At 33.9% G+C, this 19169-nt stretch overlaps 1 protein-coding gene across 1 annotated transcript; it reads right to left on the bottom strand.

Moving 5' to 3' along the window:
• Positions 1–70: 70 nt before the first annotated feature.
• Positions 71–13126, bottom strand: LOC108330502 (chaperone protein ClpB4, mitochondrial). The gene is made up of 10 exons (XM_052875918.1): positions 12721–13126; positions 11948–12166; positions 11631–11868; positions 10988–11183; positions 5100–5154; positions 3460–3610; positions 2367–2675; positions 1913–2178; positions 895–1824; positions 71–546 (listed from the first exon to the last, which is right to left on the bottom strand). Exons 1-10 carry the CDS (start codon positions 12982–12984, stop codon positions 241–243), a joined length of 2934 nt encoding a protein of 977 aa, XP_052731878.1. The 5' UTR covers positions 12985–13126; the 3' UTR covers positions 71–240.
• Between the last annotated feature and the right edge of the window lie 6043 nt (positions 13127–19169).

The raw sequence follows: 19169 nt of genomic DNA, 5'->3' as shown, positions 1-19169 counted from the left end.
CAGTTAAATATTATTAGATTTTTTTTTATAAAAAAAATTCATGATATTTAGTGACCTATGCAATCTAGAGTGAAACAATAATCAACAAATCTTCTGAAACAGAATATTCTTATGACAATGATTACACATAAAAATAAAAACATTAAGAAAACACAAGGACTACGGTCACGTCCTACGGAGTTTAAAGAAAAGATGTGTGAACTACCTTTTATCTATGTGAAAGCTTTGCAGCGGGTAAAATTAGTGATTGACAACCATGGCATCCGCAACAGGGTTGTCCAACTTCTTAATAAGCAGTCTATTCAGAGAACGTTCTTTGGCAGATGGAGTCACATCAGCATCCACAATGATTGAGTCCTCTTCTTTGAAATCTCCCCTTAGAACTCCCATTGCAATTTCATTTTCAACTAACTGTTGTATCACTCTTTTAACTGGTCTTGCACCAAAATTTGGATCAAAACCCAGTACACCAAGATGTTTAACAGCTTCTTCTGTGTAATGGAGATCAATTTTCTTTTGCTTAAGCCTGTTTTTCACTCGTTCCATCTATAGAAGGTAAGAAAACGTACATTAGCATGCCGCCCCAGCAATCAGAGTAGCATAATATACCATCAATTTGGTTCCTAAAGTATTACCTTCTAGCTGATAGATTTCAATACTTAAGGGACTACTTATATAAGTTCATTATATTATTTTAAAAAATATTTAGAAGAGAAGGTAATACTTGAGAAGTCAAATCGATGGTTTATTCAGAATGAAATCAAACCAAAAGAACAATCTAAAGAAACGTCAATACCATTATAACTTTTATTAAAAGAGAAGCTATTTACTGAGGAAATGGAAAAAATCAAATTAAGTTTAAAGGGATTAAGTTAATATAAACATATCAATTACCTGGAGCTCCACTATTTTGCTTATCTGTTCAGAATCCAGAGGCTGAAACACAATATATTCGTCAATGCGATTCATAAACTCTGGACGAAATGTTTGCCTAGCCAACTCAACAACTTGTCTCTTCATCTGATCATAGACTGCAGTTTTATCATCTTGTGTGCTACGAAGAGTTTCAAGTATATAATGTGAACCAATGTTTGAAGTCATAATCACAACACAATTCGTAAAGCTAACAGTCCTTCCTTGGGAATCAGTAATCCTTCCATCATCCAACAACTGTAACAATATGTTGAAGACATCGTGATGTGCCTTCTCTATTTCATCAAATAGGACCACAGAGTAGGGTCTTCTCCGGACCACTTCAGTCAGCTGACCACCTTCTTCGTAACCAACATAACCAGGAGGGGCTCCAACTAATCGTGAAACAGCATGTTTCTCCATGTACTCGCTCATATCAATTCTAACAAGAGCATTTTCAGTGTTAAACAAGTAACCAGCCAAAGCCTTGGCAAGCTCAGTTTTGCCAACACCAGTTGGACCCATAAACATGAAGCTTGCAATTGGCCGGTTTGGATCAGACAATCCAGCTCTTGAACGGCGAATTGCATCAGCCACAGATTTTACTGCCATATCCTGACCAACCACTCTCTTGTGAAGAACCTGTTCCAGCAAGACTAATTTTTCTCTTTCTGTTTGTTGGAGGTTTGATAATGGTATACCAGTCCATTTGCTAACAATCTCAGTAATATCAAGGTCAGTGACCTCTTCTCGAAGCAAAGATTTTCCAGAATTTCGGAAGTCAGTTAGGTTCTTTTCAGCTTCTTCTACTTGGCGCTGAAGGGACATCAAAGTTCCATACTTGAGCTCAGCAGCGCGGTTCAGGTCATAATCACGTTCAGCAGCTTCCATCTCTAGGTTGACTCTATCAATCTGCAAATGTTTACAACATGTAAGGTTCAAAATTCTTTTCCAGGGGAGGACGGGAGCTGTGACTGACTATATACAAACTAAACATTACCTCTTCTTTGATTGACCTTATTCGTGTCATAAAAACTTTTTCATTGTCCCATTGTTCTGCCAATTCTTTTTGCTTCTGTTTAAGTAAACTCAAATCATTTTCAAGCTTACTTAATCTTTCTTTAGATGCCTTGTCAGTGTCATTTTTCAAAGAGAGCTTTTCCATCTCCAATTTCAATATTGCCCTGTCTATCTCATCCAATTCAGTAGGCTTAGAGGTTATCTCCATCTTCAGCTTCGCAGCAGCTTCATCCACAAGATCAATGGCTAAAAGGGAAAAAATATTCCAAGCTATTAACAATATAAAGGCTTTTAACAAAGAGAGGGAATGTTTTTTTCTTTTCAAAACTAACTTTATGCTGCTCTAGCTAAAGACCAAACTTCTGCATGTAACCCTAAAATAAATTATTACAAACGAATCAACCCATCATATATGGGCTAATGTCACATCTTACCTTTGTCAGGTAAAAAACGCTCTGTAATGTATCGATCCGCAAGAACTGCAGCTGAAACAAGTGCACTATCTGATATTTTGACTCCGTGATGCAATTCATAGCGTTCACGCAACCCACGAAGAATGGATATTGTATCTTCAACAGATGGTTGACTGCAAAACACTTGCTGAAATCTTCGCTCAAGAGCAGGATCTTTTTCAATATATTTTCTATACTCATTCAATGTAGTTGCTCCTATACATCTAAGTTCACCTCTTCCAAGCATTGGCTTCAACAAGTTCCCAGCATCCATTGCACCACTTGTAGCCCCTGTTAGTTAGGGAGCCATTGACCAAAAAAAGACCGTATTACTAATTGGTTGCATATAGGTACTGGAAAAAAACAAGGTGGATAACCATATATGAATCAGAATGTCACTCCGATCTACCTAAGAAAGCATATAATCAAAGTCATGCAAAAACTTAATTAAAGCATAAGTAGTGGCGTCCAACCAATTAAAGGGTCCGCTAGAGACAGTATGACTATAGATTTATATTCCTTTACTTTCTTCCATCACTCTACTATCAGCAATTTCCCTGCCCCCAACTCTGCAGATATTATGCTCAGATTAAGCTGCTTTCACTGCAGCAATCAGCTATTTTGTTCGTTAATAGATTAGAACCAAGAATTGATAACAAATATTCCTGATTTTTAGGCATAGGGGGTAAAGGGCATTGAAGGTGGGTTCAAATAAATGTCCTGAACCTAAATGTCTCAAAAGCTTAAGTTAAGTGGCAGCATAAAATTGGTTTAATATGGCATGTCCAAGTGACACATTTCAGAGAAAAGTCAGAAAAGAAAATATGAACAGACCCACCTATCTTGAAAAAAAAAATCAATATTTTATCTAAAAATGAGGATCAGCCAAGAACAAACTCAGAACCACAAAGCTAAAGAGGCTATAGCACCATGTAATGAACCAACTATCCTAAAGATTTAAGTTATCAGGTCATGGAATGGTAATATTACATCTCTAACAAATTAAAAATACACAATATTCTCAATGTCCATATTATAACTTGTAAGGCTTGAGCAACAAGCATAAGGTACCAACCTGCACCTACAACAGTATGAATTTCATCAATAAACAAAATTATTTGCCCATTTGATGCTGTAACTTCCTTTAGGACAGCTTTCAACCTTTCTTCAAAATCTCCTCGATACTTGGCCCCAGCAAGCAATGAACCCATGTCAAGGGAGATCAACTATAAACCAAAAAAGCAAATTTTAGTATAAATTTAAACAACAAAAAATTACAGCACTGCATTGCCTGCCAATACTACTTAGGAAATGTTAACCAAAAGTGTAACATGAAGGCCATTGGACCACAAAGTATGGCAGATTAGGAAGAGCTTTACAGCAGCAAGCTGCACCTCATACCAATTTTACATTTCAGAGAAAAGATAGAAAAGAAAATATGAACAAGTGACACATTTCATAAGTGTTCAAATTACAAATTCTATGTCATAACTGTTCATGGAGACAACAATAAAGCTTGAGAATGATGAAGGAAACATCCAGAGTCTCAAGTAGGAAAAACTAATATTTTTAAGACATTACAGTGACAGCATTCTCAAATGATATTTTACTCACCACTTCAAATATCTAGTCTTGAACGTTGATATTATAATGTATGAAAATATCCTAAAATTATCTTTTGATCATATCTTGGCATATTTCAATTATCCTTTAGGATTAGTTTCCTATTTACATGTCTCATAATTTGTTTCCTTTCAGTTAGGATTATGGTTACTAAAAATAAGGGTAACTCTATGTTTGTAATTATATAATCACATTAACACGACCTAATCCTTAAAATAATAATATTAAAAGACTCTATTCTCAATTTCCTCCCTAATACCAAAAAGCTCATAATTTCAACAGCAGGAAAGAAGCATGATTTGTATTTTAGGATAGCAAAAAACATGGTTATCAAATTCTCGAGTTAATTCGTAAACTCGTACGAGTTTACGTTTCCATACATGGTTTCCGAGTTAACTCGGAAGTAAACTCGTTTTCTGTGAAAACTCGATAAAATCGACACTAAAATCGGTAAGATCGTGTAGAATTGTGAGTTTGAAGCGATTCTACGAGCTTGAAAGTTATATATTTAATAAAATGCATCAAAATTAATGACAATAATCAAAGTATTTATGTTTTACAATATTTATTTTTATGAACAATATAACTATAAATTTTATTTATTTAAAGTTATATAATTTTGTAGACTTATTTGAAATAAGGTATTATTTATATAATTTTTTTTATTTGAAGTAAACTCTTACGAGTGTACGAGTCGAGTTTACAAGTCGAGTTTACTCAACTCTCACGAGTTTACGTAAACTCTCGAATTTGATAACCTTGGCAAAAAATACTTTATCTCTTTCTGTGTATTTGCAGCGGGAGGAGACTTCTACAAATTTGGAAGTATCTAAGCTTTGTGATAAGTCTTGAAATGAAAAAGCTAGAGGAATAAAATGGACCTTATAAATTGTAAGAAATATCAATTTCAGGGTATCAGGAAACTACGACACTATGAGGTGTTAGGAGCTTGATTAGACCTTTTTCAGAAGCTTTTATATAATCAGCCTGCATTGACACTTGACACTACATAAAAATTTATTAAATAAATAAATAAAAACTCAATTCGTTTTATAGGTTTATGATCAAAAGAAAAAACGATAGGAGCTCAACCTTTCTGTTCATCAATGGCTCAGGAACATCACCACGCACAATACGTTGAGCTAATCTGTAAAATAATAAAAATGTTTAGGTACAATAAAGAAACTGTTAAATGCAGTAAAGACACTCACGCTTGAAGGAAACAACACACTCTGATTTTATTAATGCATTGAGTGTGGCTTATATAAGCCTAGGAGAATAACAGAATGGATAAACTGAATGAAATGTATCTGCATATTTTGTGGTAAACAAAACCACGTTGTATGCCAACTAACCAATAAAAGCGGAACAGTACGGACTGGTTCTATAAACCAGTTTTATTTTAAAACAATAAAACTAATGAAGTCACGTGACAATCCCTCCCTTAAGCTAGATGCATATGCATCTAGTTTATTTCACTGACTCGCATTACTCCAAGCATGTCTTGGAGCTTCTCAAACCTGTCAAGTTTCACTGGCTTTGTCATGATGTCTGCAACTTGATCTTCTGATTTGCAATAACTTAACTTCACAACTTCATCCCTTACAAGATCTCTGAGAAAATGGAATCTCACTGCAATGTGTTTGCTTTTCCCATGAAAGACTGGATTCTTAGACAGCTGAATGGTAGAGCTGTTGTCACAAAATATAATTGTGCTGGTTGCTTCTTGTTCTTCTGTTCCAAGCTGATCTAGAATTCTTCTTATCCAAATACATTGGCAAGCACAAGAAGCTGCAGCAATATATTCAGCTTCTGTGGTGGATAAGCTGACAATAGGCTGCTTCTTGGAGGCCCATGATATAGCTCCAGATCCAATCTTCAATACTAGACCTGAGGTGCTTCTGCGATCATCCAGATCCCCTGCATAATTACTATCCGTATAGGCTATAAGACTTGTGTTTCCTGTTTCTGTTTTATAAAAAATCCCATACTCTGTGGTCCCTTTTACATATCGCAGAAGTCGTTTTATTGCTGACCAGTGTGACTCTTTTGGATCTGCCATAAACCTGCTGATCAAACTTACTCCAAACATTAAGTCTGGGCGAGTTACAGTTAAGTACATGAGGCAACCTACTGCTTGTCTATACTGCATGGCATCCACTCTAGTGCCTTCCTCATCTTTTGATAGATTTGTCCCAGGAACAATAGGATTTCTTACTGAATTGCAATTTGCCATGTTGAATCGTGCCAATATTGTTTGAGCATATCTACGTTGACAAATAAAGAGACCAGCTTTACTCTGAATTACTTCTATGCCGAGAAAGTATCTCATTCTTCCCAAGTCCGTCATATCAAACTCCAGCATCATTGAGCCTTTAAATTGTTCACACATGCTTCTATCACTTCCAGTATAAATCAAATCATCTACATAAAGACTAACTATTAGGATGTTGTCTCCACTTTTCTTGGTAAACAAGGTGTGCTCACTGGGACATTTTTCAAACTGTTCTTTGACAAAGTATGCCTCAATTCTGCTGTACCAAGCTCTTGGAGCTTGTTTAAGACCATATAATGCCTTTCTCAATCTATATACTTTATCTTCTTTGCCTTCCTTAACAAAACCTTCGGGTTGTTGTATGTACACTTCTTCTTTGAGCTCACCATGAAGAAATGCACTCTTGACATCTAGTTGAAATACCTCCCATTTATGTTGGGCTGCTATGGCTAAAAGTACTCGCACGGTATCAAGCCTTGCTACGGGAGCAAAAACTTCAGTGTAATCCACGCCATACTGCTGTGAGTACCCTTTTGCTACCAACCGAGCCTTGTGTTTCTCAATATTCCCATGTTCATTGAGTTTTGTTTTAAAAACCCATTTGACCCCAATAGGTGTGATTCCTGTTGGAGCATCAGTGAGTTCCCATGTTTTGTTTTTCTCAATTGCTTGGATCTCTGCATTCATTGCTTCTCTCCATTTTATACTTTGAGAAGCTTCCTTGTAAGAATGAGGATCACCTCCATGTTCAGCCAACATTAATGCCATGAGATCAGCTTCTTCAGAAAAATGGGTGTAATCTGCCATCCAAACTGGTTCTCTTCTCTGTCGCGTTGCCCTCCCTTGGACTTGTGTTGCACGTTCATCAACGTCCTCTCCTAGTGGAAGAATAGTTTCATTTGAGTTGTCATTTGGATCGCTCGAGGATACCGCGATCGTGATACTCCCATTTCCTTCCTGTTGTGCAGATCTTGAATCTTCTTTTCTAGCTTCAAACATCTGTTCATCCCAGTCCAGAACATCAGTGCTAGACGTTTCTTTTGGTCCTTCCCAGTCCCAGCTTTTGTCTTCTTCAAAGATGACATCTCGACTTATGATGACCTTCTTTGTTAAAGGATCAAACAATTTGTAAGCTTTGGATTCATCACTAACACCCAAGAACACGCAGCGCTTGCTTTTGTCGTCGAGCTTGCTTCGCTTTTGATTGGGTATGTGAGCATGAGCTACACAACCAAAGACTCGAAAATAATCTACTCTTGGCTTTTTACCACACCAGACTTCTTCGGGAGTTTTCTGTTCCACTGCTGAGGTTGGACTTCTATTTTGTACATGCACACACCATCTAGCTGCTTCAGGCCAAAACGCTTTAGGAACTTGTTTCCCATTCAGTGTTGCCCGTACTGCATTCATGATTGTCTTGTTCTTCCTTTCAGCAACTCCGTTTTGCTGAGGCGTGTAGGCAGCAGTTAATTGTCTAGAAATTCCTTGAGTTTTGCAAAATTCTTCAAACTCCATTGATGTAAACTCACCTCCTCGATCGGTCCTCAGACACGTGATGCACATATCGGCTTCCTTTTCAACACTTGCTTTGAATCTTTTGAACATAGTCAAAGCCTCGGATTTTTCTTGCAAAAAGTAGATCCAAGTTTTGCGAGAAAAATCATCAATGAAGGTTAATATGTACCTCTTGTTGCTATTCGAGGATGGTGTGATAGGACCGCAAATGTCAGCATGAATGAGCTGAAGTTGTTTTGAAGCTCTCCATAAGCATTTCTTTGGTATTGGCTCCCTTTGCTGTTTGCCAATGAGACATGTTTCACAAATTCTGTTTTGGAATTTTAGTGGTGGAAGGCCTGTGACCATCTCTTTGCTTGCAAGTGTGTTTAACCCTCCATAGCTAAGATGACAAAACCGACAGTGCCATAGATGTGTTTCTTGATCGAAACTGCTATTCGTTTGCATACACATTGACTCTTTGGGTGTTGCACATGCTGTCACGTAAAACATTCTATTACTCTTCATTTTAGAGTGTATAATCAAACCTTTCTCTGGATGGAATATCTTACAGCTGCCTTGCTGGATTAAGATGGATAAACCCTTCTCTTGAAGTTGGCCTAAACTGAGTAAATTATTCTTCAACTCTGGGACGAGATAAACATCTGATATTACCTGAGTAAAACCATGTATTTTTACTCGGATACATCCTTTTCCAACTACTTTCATTGTTGTATTATTTCCAAGTTTCACAGTTTTGCATAGTCCTTCCTCAAAATCAGAAAACCATTCTTTGCTTCCCGTCATATGGTTGCTGCAGCCGGAATCTAGAAACCATACGTCCTCATGTGTGGTGTGATGAAGTTCTTCATATGCCACTAATAGAAGTTCTTCGTCTTCTTCATCAAGTTCTGCATAATGAGCCTGTCTCTCCCAATCTGGACACTCATATTGGAAGTGACCCAGTTTGTGACATTTAAAGCACTCAATGAGTGATTTATTCAGTGATTGTCTACCTCTTCCACGTCCTGTTCTGTTGCGGCCTCCTCCTCTAAATGCACCTCTGCCGCCCCTGCCCCTAGAAGATCCATTGTCATTTGTATGTGTGACCTTCAGAACGTGTTCTTCTATTTGAAAGTCTTGCATGCGCTGTTCATGCACCAAAAGACTGCCGTGTAGTTCATCTATGGTTAAAACATCCAAGTCATTTGACTCTTCTATCGAACATACAACATAGTTGAATTTCGATGTCAAAGATCTGAGTATTTTGCTGACAATGGTGTTCTCTTTCATTTCTTCACCATTTGATTTCATCTTGGTAACTATATGGAGGAGTCTACCTATGTAGTTGTCAACTGATTCTCCTTCTTTCATAGTATGTAATTCAAACTCTCTTCTTAGTGCTTGAAGGTTTGCTCTTTTTACTCGCGTGGACCCTTGATATTTTGTCTGCATGGAGCTCCATATTTCTTTTGAAGTTGATTTATTAATAATAGTTTCAAGAATTTCTCTGTCAATAGCTTGAAACAAGAAATTCTTGACTTTCAAGTCCTTGAGCTTGGCTTCTTCAATAATCTTCTGTTGCGCCTCTGTCAATACAGTTCCAGGTACAAAGACTGGAATACCTTCTTCAATAAGATGCCACATTTCCTTACTCCTTAGGAAGTTCTCCATTGTCATGGCCCAAAAATCATAATGGCCATCAAACTTTGGAATGGCTGGCTGAGCAAACTTTTCAGACGACATGGTTGGTTCACTGTCTGCACTACAGTGTTTCCACTCTTTACGCTCTCACCCCTGTATCAGGCCCCTTTTGGAGCTCTGGTACCAATTGTTAAATGCAGTAAAGACACTCACGCTTGAAGGAAACAACACACTCTGATTTTATTAATGCATTGAGTGTGGCTTATATAAGCCTAGGAGAATAACAGAATGGATAAACTGAATGAAATGTATCTGCATATTTTGTGGTAAACAAAACCACGTTGTATGCCAACTAACCAATAAAAGCGGAACAGTACGGACTGGTTCTATAAACCAGTTTTATTTTAAAACAATAAAACTAATGAAGTCACGTGACAGAAACAACACATAAGTTAACAAAGGGAATACTTGGTCCAGTATAAAAAAATTTAAGTTACTGCCACTTTAAATATATATGGGAAACCAAAATCAATGAGTATTGAGAAGGATCCGTTGATGAAATAACTTGTGTTAGTTATTCTGCATTAGTTTTATATAAGAAACTACATGACAATTATTTACATTACATTGATACAACACCAATTGGTAAACTAATGAAATACAACACTGAACATGAAAACCATACATAATACAGCAATGCACTTGCTGTCTCGGAGTCGGATAATATTCTCTACCCACAAACTGAAAATAATAACATACTTTCCAAATTACATTTAATTCTAAAAAATACCTCTTCACTACCATCAGCTATTTTCCATGAATAATTGTCATCATGAAGTTTCTAATACAGAATCAATGAAAAATGACAAAATGAAGACAAGTTAATTTCTATCACGTATGCTCCTAATAATAATGGCCTTCAATACATCAATAGATCATTCCTAACCCATTTGGATCTCAGTACCCCATCATATTTCAATTGTTTCACTTCCTCAATATCATTGGAACTTGAAGCAGTTAGTTAAAAAGGCACAGCTTCAAAAAATTGTTCAACTTAATCAGCATATATACAGACAATTTACAGAGCTCATAGAAATTAAACAAAATATGTATATATCAGAAAAATCAGTACTTGTTTCATGTCTAAGGATTTTAGCCTAGATTCAAAACCTTGACTAAACTCCCATAAAGAAAGAAATTGCAAGCATGTGCTATAAAGAGGCTCGCAGACCAAAAACTACAGGGCTTTTCCAATATTCCTATTCAGACAAAACAGTGAACACTTCAATCCATTGGGAAAGGTTATTGCGAAGTGATCATCTTACAGGCAAAAAAGCAAGACATATATATAAACCAAGAATTCAAAGTGCTCATGATAAATTTTGTTCTCGCAAATAGGAGAAGCATATCAATAGCCTAACTCAACCTTAACTTAAACATAATGAAAAAATAAAATAATGCCAAAAGGAAAAATATGCTCAAAGTATAAGGTACAAAAATAAAACATGCAGCTATATTGCGTATAACGCATTTCAAAATAATTGCTTTAACATTGTGTAAGACAAACCCTTCAGCAATTGCAGTTTTGCCCACACCGGGTTCACCAATAATAACTGGATTGTTTTTTGTTCTCCTCGATAATATCTGGATACAGCGCCGAATTTCATCATCTCGACCTATGACAGGATCAAGTTTGCCACGCCTAGCAAGTTCAGTCAGATCGTTCCCATACTTATCCAATGCCTCATATTTCCCCTCCGGATCTACACAGTTATTTCCAAATAAGAAAAATAATGTAAGATAAAAATCTGACAAACAGAACAGCAACGAGAGAATATAACAAAGTAAACCAAACATAACAGAAACAACGTAAAAACAAGGCTTAGCTTAGAAAATTATAAAATATGACACGTAAGTCAGTTGAAACAACAGACACCTTACAAATCAAATATGAAAACATTATAACTCACTACTTAAGTTATTTGTTATTTTATGCTCTAGCTTATAAGAATCATAAATAACCAACACCCTCCCCTTTTTCTAGTCATCCCAGCAAACTTAATATAATTATACTTCTACTACAATTTGGTTCCATGTTCATTTCTAAATTATAACAGTTTTCAACTTTATTGTAATTAGTAACAAGATGGAACCAATCATGTGCACCTATCTTTCTGGAAAAATAGAAACATTAAAATATAGATTTGTACTTTGATCAGTCACTCTTTGACTTCCACGAACAGCTTGTATTGCATCCTTCAAAGTCGTCTCGCTAAGCTGAAGATTCTTAAACAACTGCTGCCCAAACCTCTTATCTGAATGAAATGCAAGCAAAAGATGCTCCACAGACACATACTCATCCCCCATTTCTTTCTTGTACTTTCGTGAATTGTCCAAGAGGGAGCTAAGATGTGAGCCTACAACAGGTCCAGTAGTGTCGCCAGTAACCTGTCAAATAAAGCAACAGGTCAGAGTTTGTCACAAAATACCAACACAAATCTATTATCTATATCACCAGAAAACACACCTTAGGCTGCTTCGCTATAAAATCATCAGTAGCCTGTAGAACAGACGTGTTGTCCAATCCTGCCTTAGTAAATACCCTTCGCGCCAAGCCATCCTTTTGCTCCAAAAGGGCTTTCATTAAGTGCTCAGACTCCACAATTTGCTGTTTACTAACCCGAGCCGCATCAACAGCACCAAGAATCCCCTCCCATGCCATATCGGTGAATTCAGTCTGCGCTACCTGATATGTGACAAACAAACGCATCAAGAAACCAGGAAAGGGAGACACACGGATTTGCTCATCAATTTACAATTTTATTCTCCAGCAACAGGGTCCAAAGAAATGTTATGCTGGTACAATGTTCAGCAGCCAAACAGGATAAAAAGCGATATTTTAACAAGCAGAAAAAGGAAAAAAAATTAGACCTACATCCAGCAATAGGAGCTAAAACCAACTTATGCAACTAATCTTTTACAGTAGCTAACCGAGAGAGTTTCTATGAAAGTTAAGCGCGTGAGTTCATTTTAACTCGTCACAGACACACAATTCATTTTACTTAACTATTCCCTTCTCCTTTTAAGTGTTTACAGAGAAGCTTAGTTTATCATGATCAGAATCAAATTATACAGTTTGCCAAATAATTAAGAACAGAATATATTATAGGCAGAAATTTCACCCTACAATTCAACTTCCTCGATCATCAATCATGACTTAACCAATGTTCGACAAAATTATTTGGCACCTAAAGATGGTATAACTGAGCTAACGAAAGAGTGTGAAACGAATTATTGCACCTGAGAGCTTGCAGCAGAGCGGAGAGACGCATTAGTGGCGTGGAAGCTGCGGGTGAAAGAGAGGGAGAGGAATTTGGCGGAGGCGACATTATTGGCTGCAAGTGCGTCGACAATCTGAGACCGAGAAAGGACATTGGGAGAATTCTCCGAAGCACGAGTGATCGCGGAGAAGAGTCGTCGTGCAGACCGGGAGCGACAGTTTCTAGAAGCAGTTACGGCAGCCAAAAGCGATTTGGCTAGCGTTGGAGTTCGTCTTGTAGCCATTGACGGCGAGAGCGAAGATTATTTGGCCTGAGTCGCGTTACAGTGTGGTTTACATTATCAAGCAAGCAACTAAAAAAGCTTGGGAACGAACATTGCAGAATGTTCTACTTCCTTACCCTTGATTTTCTTTTCTTTTTCTTTTTCTTATTGTTCTTGAATCTAAATCCTCTTACATCTTATTAGCTCCTCTTACTTTAATTTTTTATAGATATTAAAAATTCCATATTTTAAGGAATTAAATATATGTATTTTCATCCAAAACTCTCTTATCACAATAAAAAAAACACATACACACATTTTTATAGGTTTTGTTCACTTGAATGGATTTGAGGTTGAATATATTTGGAGGAAAATGATTGAGAGAATTTGAAGGTAAATTTTTTTGTTGTTTATGTGAGTGGATTTAGAGGTAAGTGAAGATGGATTTGGAGGTAAGTGAGAATGAATTTGGAAGCAAATTTTGTAAGAATGAGTGTAGCATTTGATTAATGTGACAGATTAAAAAAATTTAGTTCCAAATCTATCCTCATTTACCTCCAAACTCACTCAAATAAACAAAAGAAATTTACTTCATATTCTCTCCTTACTCTTTCCAAATTTATTCAAGTGAATAAATCCTTAGAGACAGTTTTAAAAGAAGTATTTAAAAAATATAATTAAGACTTTCATGATTCTTATTTAATGAGAAAGTTAAAATAGAAACTGCTTAGATATATATCTTACACAAATTTATTCTATAATTACATGTGTTTTAATAACAATTTAGCTCAAAATTGAAATGTATTGTTAATATATAATAATAATAATAATAATAATAGTAGCAGCAGCAATAAACGTATTCAGTTTTTTATTCAAATTTATTCTGAATTTTGACTATTTATTTATTGAAAATGGTAGAAAATAAAGAATATTTAGTATTACTTATACTTAATTCACTTACAATAAGATGATATACTTGTAGTTATTTAATTTAAAAGAAAAACATAAATGGCTTCTTAAAATATTTTCAAAATTGAGATTAGATATGAGTAATAACATAGATTTGTAAGAATATTTAAAGCAAATTCAAAAGCATAAGCATAAAAAACAAATTAATAATTTAACTGTTCTGATTTTTTATATTTTTTAAGAGAAGGTCATGAATAACTTTAATAAATTTGAGTTAAATAGTATGTCATTCCTGAAAAAGAAAAAAAAAACTCCCTCAAAATTTGTATAAACAATTAAAAATGTAAAATAATACAAAGACTATGTTTTAACAAACGAAAATGATATTTTGAGTGTTTTTTTTGTTACAATCTAACGTATCATTTTACATGGTAATTAAAAAGTGAATTGATTTTTTTTTATCGTGACAGTGGAAAAAAAAAGAAAGTGGTAGTGTTTAAATATAAGAAATATAGGTTTTGTCTCGCATATGGGATTCTTTCTTTCTTTTCTTTTTTATTTCTTTTCTTTCTTTACGTGGCGAAATTTTAGTCGTTTTTATTATATGGAATTAGAATTTTTTTTTACTGCACCTCTCTTATTTGTTTTGTGATTAGTTTTTATATTGTAAAAAAACACTAATTTAATGTTATGTTGTGATCGAGTATCGATCCTTTTCATAGGTATTGTGTTTTGTGGTGGTCTTCATGCATTGGTTGGTACTTTTCGAAGAACCTCATCTTCGTCGTATTTGTAAGATTTTGTGGTTGTTTATAATTTTGAAAAAAAAATGTTTTTTGTTTAGGTGGATTGTGGTGACAGGTTCTAGGGTTTGATGTGTGTAAAAATATTGTTTTTCTGGGTACATTCACATTCCCATATTCGCACCTCTTTCTCATTTGTTTGTTAAGGTTGATGCATTACTTATATTTTTTTTAAGGCTTAGATGCTTACTTTATTTCTATGTTAAGAGGTAAATTTCTGTTTAGTACCCGATTTTAAAAATGAAGACATTGGGTCCCTATATTATGAAAAGTATATGAATAAGATCCACAAAAAAAGAACAAGATCAACAAATCATCAAAGAAAAAGCTGAACAAGAGAAAAAAAAACTGGACAGCGGAAGAGAGAAGAGAAAAAGTATGACCACATCAGCATGGACTTAACGTCGTTGCTGTCAATTTAACAAACAAGACCTTATTCATACACTTTTCATAACATAGGACCCAACGTCTTCATTTTTAAAATTGGTTACTAAACAGAAATTCACCTCTTAACATAGGGACGAAGTAAGCATTTAACCTTTTTTTTTAGTTTTGTTTTCCTTATTTTCGTCTATAAGAGTTTCATGAAAATATTGTCATTGTACACATTTTCAAACCCAACCAGTTTAAATCCTTGGTGAATCAGATTGACTCGTAGGTTTTGACAATTCTAAGAAAAACAATAACACACATTTACATTTACTATGCTAACTTTATGTTCATCTTTATAAGCACTATATAACTTTATGTTCCTCCCAACTCATACTAAATATCATCTATTCTACAATTTAAACTTATAAAAAGTAATACATCACATACAAACAAGTAGAAAAAAGAAAATAAAAAAAACAATAATATAAGTTTCTCTCTACCTTTTACTCATTATCTTCAAGTTCACTTAGTTGTGTTTTTTCTCATACAAAATAGTCAGTGACTCATTTAGTATTTTTATTTATAAATTTTATTGTCATTCTTAAAACCATGAATACTCTTAAAATAATTTAAGGTAATTATTTAAATAATCATAAAATTATATATATATATATATATATATATATATATATATTAATTATTTTATTCTTTCTGTTTCAATGACATACGCAAAATAAAACTTATATTTTCATTCAAACACTGACGCCTTCTTTTTTTCTCAATCCGACCATGACAAAAAAAATCAATTCGATTTTTAATGCAATTTAAATGACAATCGGGTTGTAAAAAGGAAAAATAGTCAAAATGTCATTTTCGTTTAACAAAATTGTGTGAATGAAACAAGTTGTTTAATGTGTGATATGATATGTTAAAAAAATACCATGAGAAAAGTTAATGATAAATCAAAATAATGAAAATAGTGAATAATATTTTAATAAAAAATAATCTCTAAAAGGATTAAAATGTAGGATGGGTAATTATTTAAAGATAATTTTTTATGAATAAATTTTAGCTGTATGAATGTCATGAAAAATTCAAATTTGCTTTGACTAGGAATTGAATTCAAAACCTTGAATCATAAAAACCCTTACCAAAGAGGTGCTCACCAACTAAGTTATGAAAGAATTTCATATTAATTTTATCAACTATATTATATTTTATCAGAAATGTAAAAAGGTCCACAGTCTAGTTTTTTTCATTCACCCATGTAATTTGTATATTTTTCTCATCCCAATTTTCATTCTTTAAATTCTCATATAATATATTATATTTTTATATTAATTATTTAAATATTATATTAGATTTATATACATTATTATATCTTACGTAACTTAAATGTGTGATCTCTATTCGTAGCTTTTTAATAAACCTCCATGTGCTTAAATAAACTTCATTTTCCCATCTATGAATCTTAATTGTTTAATTTACTAAAAGTAGACAAAAAAAAACAACGAATTTGTTTAAATGAAAAGCTGTATCTTTGTAAAGATATTGCTGTTAATACTCCTTCCTTATCTTGTAAATATTTTGAATGTACATATCAAGGTCTTTGGTTTCAATGTGTAAATTTTATTTCCAAGAAAGAGGAGTAAAATTTAAATACGACTTTCGTCCAGATATTTCAATTCGTTGTTGTAGAAAACAACACCATCGCGTATTTCAGTACGATGTAAACAGCAAGAATTTCAGCCTCGCAGCTATTCAATGAATCACAACCTCTCGGGTATTCTATCGAACAGTTTATGAACATTCGTGGCTGACATTTTTTGGTTCTGTTTATGGACATTTTTTGGTTTACGTATTCAATGAACCATATTCCTGTCAAGAAGAAGTTCACGTTCTCCAAAACTAAAAGACAAGCGTACTAGTATATTGGAAAAGTGTCTTACGTTAATTGCAAGGTTTTCTTCTTTTCAAACACGTCCTTCGTGTTAACTGGACCGGACAAAAAAGCTATTTAAGTGTACCTCCGAGTATAAAAATGAGGAAACGAGTGAATGGAAGTTCTTGAGGTGGTGATGACATAAAACGAGAAAGATAGCTCAACAATTGTGAAATTACACAATTGTCTTATATCTTCGGTCATATTTTTTCACTTTTTTTTCAATTTCATTTGTATCGTGCATTCAGAGTTGTACCGTACAAGAAAAAAAAAATTCTTTAAACACCTCAATTTTTTATATTAATTTGATATTATCTTTCTCTATTTTATCCTCTCTTTTTTTCTTAAAAGAAATATTAAAATTTACACTTCTATAATTATTTTATTCTTATATTTTGTGTGAAATGAATATAAAAAATCAGAGATTCCTACCATGCACTGGCACACATTTATTTTAATATATTTTACACTACTTACAATTTATTTTAAATTACTTTTTAAACACAAAAGATAAATTTATTAATTGTTTTTTTAAATATACCTACATAATTTCATTCATTTTGTTCTTATTTTTCTTTAGGTTTAATGTCTCAATAGGTCCCTATTTTTGTCCAGAATTTGAAATAGGTCCCTTTATTTTTTGGCGTCTCAATTGGGTTCTTATTTTTGTTAATTTGATGCAAATAAATTCTTTCCGTCAATTTCATCAAACGGCGTTAATAAAATTCACACACGTTTTATTACACGTGGCCTAGGGACAGTGCAGTTTTATTACACGTGTCAATAAAAACGTGTGTGAATTCGATTAAATTAACAAAAATAAGGATGAAATTGACAGAAAAGATTTATTTGCATCAAATTAACAAAAATAAGGACCCAATTGAGACGCCAAAAAATAAAGGGATCTATTTCAAATTCTGGACAAAAATAGGAACCTATTAAGACATTAAACATTTTCTTTATTCTCAAAATTTTTCCATAATCTAAACTATTTCATTTTCGCAATTTTTTTTCTTTCATGAAATCACTCATTTTCACTTTCCTGAACACAATCTAAAGATATTATTCCTGGTGGGAAAATCATGGAAATTTTAACATGCTGACAAACAGACAATGAAAATGGTAAAACATGGTATTCGTAACATCTGACAAAACGTGAATGTGTGACGGCGGTGAGATGGAAATGGCATATCGAGCTGCCATTTTTGACCATGCAAGGTATGGCATGGTATGGTGTGAGTGAATGATGAAGGTGACGTGGATGGCAGTTGAGAAATAACTTTATATATAATTATTATTCATTCTCATTCGCTTCACTTGACCCTCGCCATCCTCCATCAGAGTGACCCACTTTAATAAAAGTGATTGCTATCAAGATATTCCAAATATAATTGTCTAAATTAATAATTTCATATACACTAAAATAAATCATACTGTCACCACACACAACAATATCTTAGTTTTATTGTAATACCCCAAAATTTCATGGTAAAATCTATAATCAACATTAATTAAAATAAAAACTTATTCATGTTTTACTAAAAGTCTTAGTAAAGTATTTTAACAATATGATAGATTAATCTATAATCAGCATAATACTATATCATAGATTAATCACATATAACAATATGATATATCAGTTCTCCAAGGGTTAGTAAAGTATTTTAACATTACAGTTATCCAAAATAACCATAAAACTAAAAACTTTACAGAGTATGATACAAAACATAAGAAACTAAATTGAACGGTTCTACAAACAGACTTATACAATTCATTACATACCGAACGGTTATACAACGCAATGTATAAACCAATCGGTTTACAAAATATGAGCTAAGCCTAAAGACCGAACGGTCTTAACTAAGCTTCAAGACCATCACCTTCTGACGCTTGTTCCACCGAACACTCATCGCCTTCTGCTCACATATCCACAGGATGATCATTGCAAAAGAAAAGGTAATCGGACGTATAATACAAGACAAAACAAGAGAGTAGGGTAAACTAATGTAATTTAATTATAAAACACATTTAAATATTTCGTACAAGTTCAAACAATGTGATACCGAACGCTACCTCATGCCAACAAAGAATACAAGCAATCATATACAAAATGAACATCATAATTCATGTATAAACTGAACACTATGACTTGACCATCCGGATTGTATGAATATGTAGCT

Source organism: Vigna angularis, chromosome 4 (genome assembly GCF_016808095.1).
Source record: "Vigna angularis cultivar LongXiaoDou No.4 chromosome 4, ASM1680809v1, whole genome shotgun sequence".
Classification (NCBI taxonomy): Eukaryota; Viridiplantae; Streptophyta; class Magnoliopsida; order Fabales; family Fabaceae; genus Vigna; species Vigna angularis.
The sequence above is the reverse complement of the archived record's forward strand: the minus strand, read 5'-3'. Positions and strand labels throughout refer to the sequence as shown.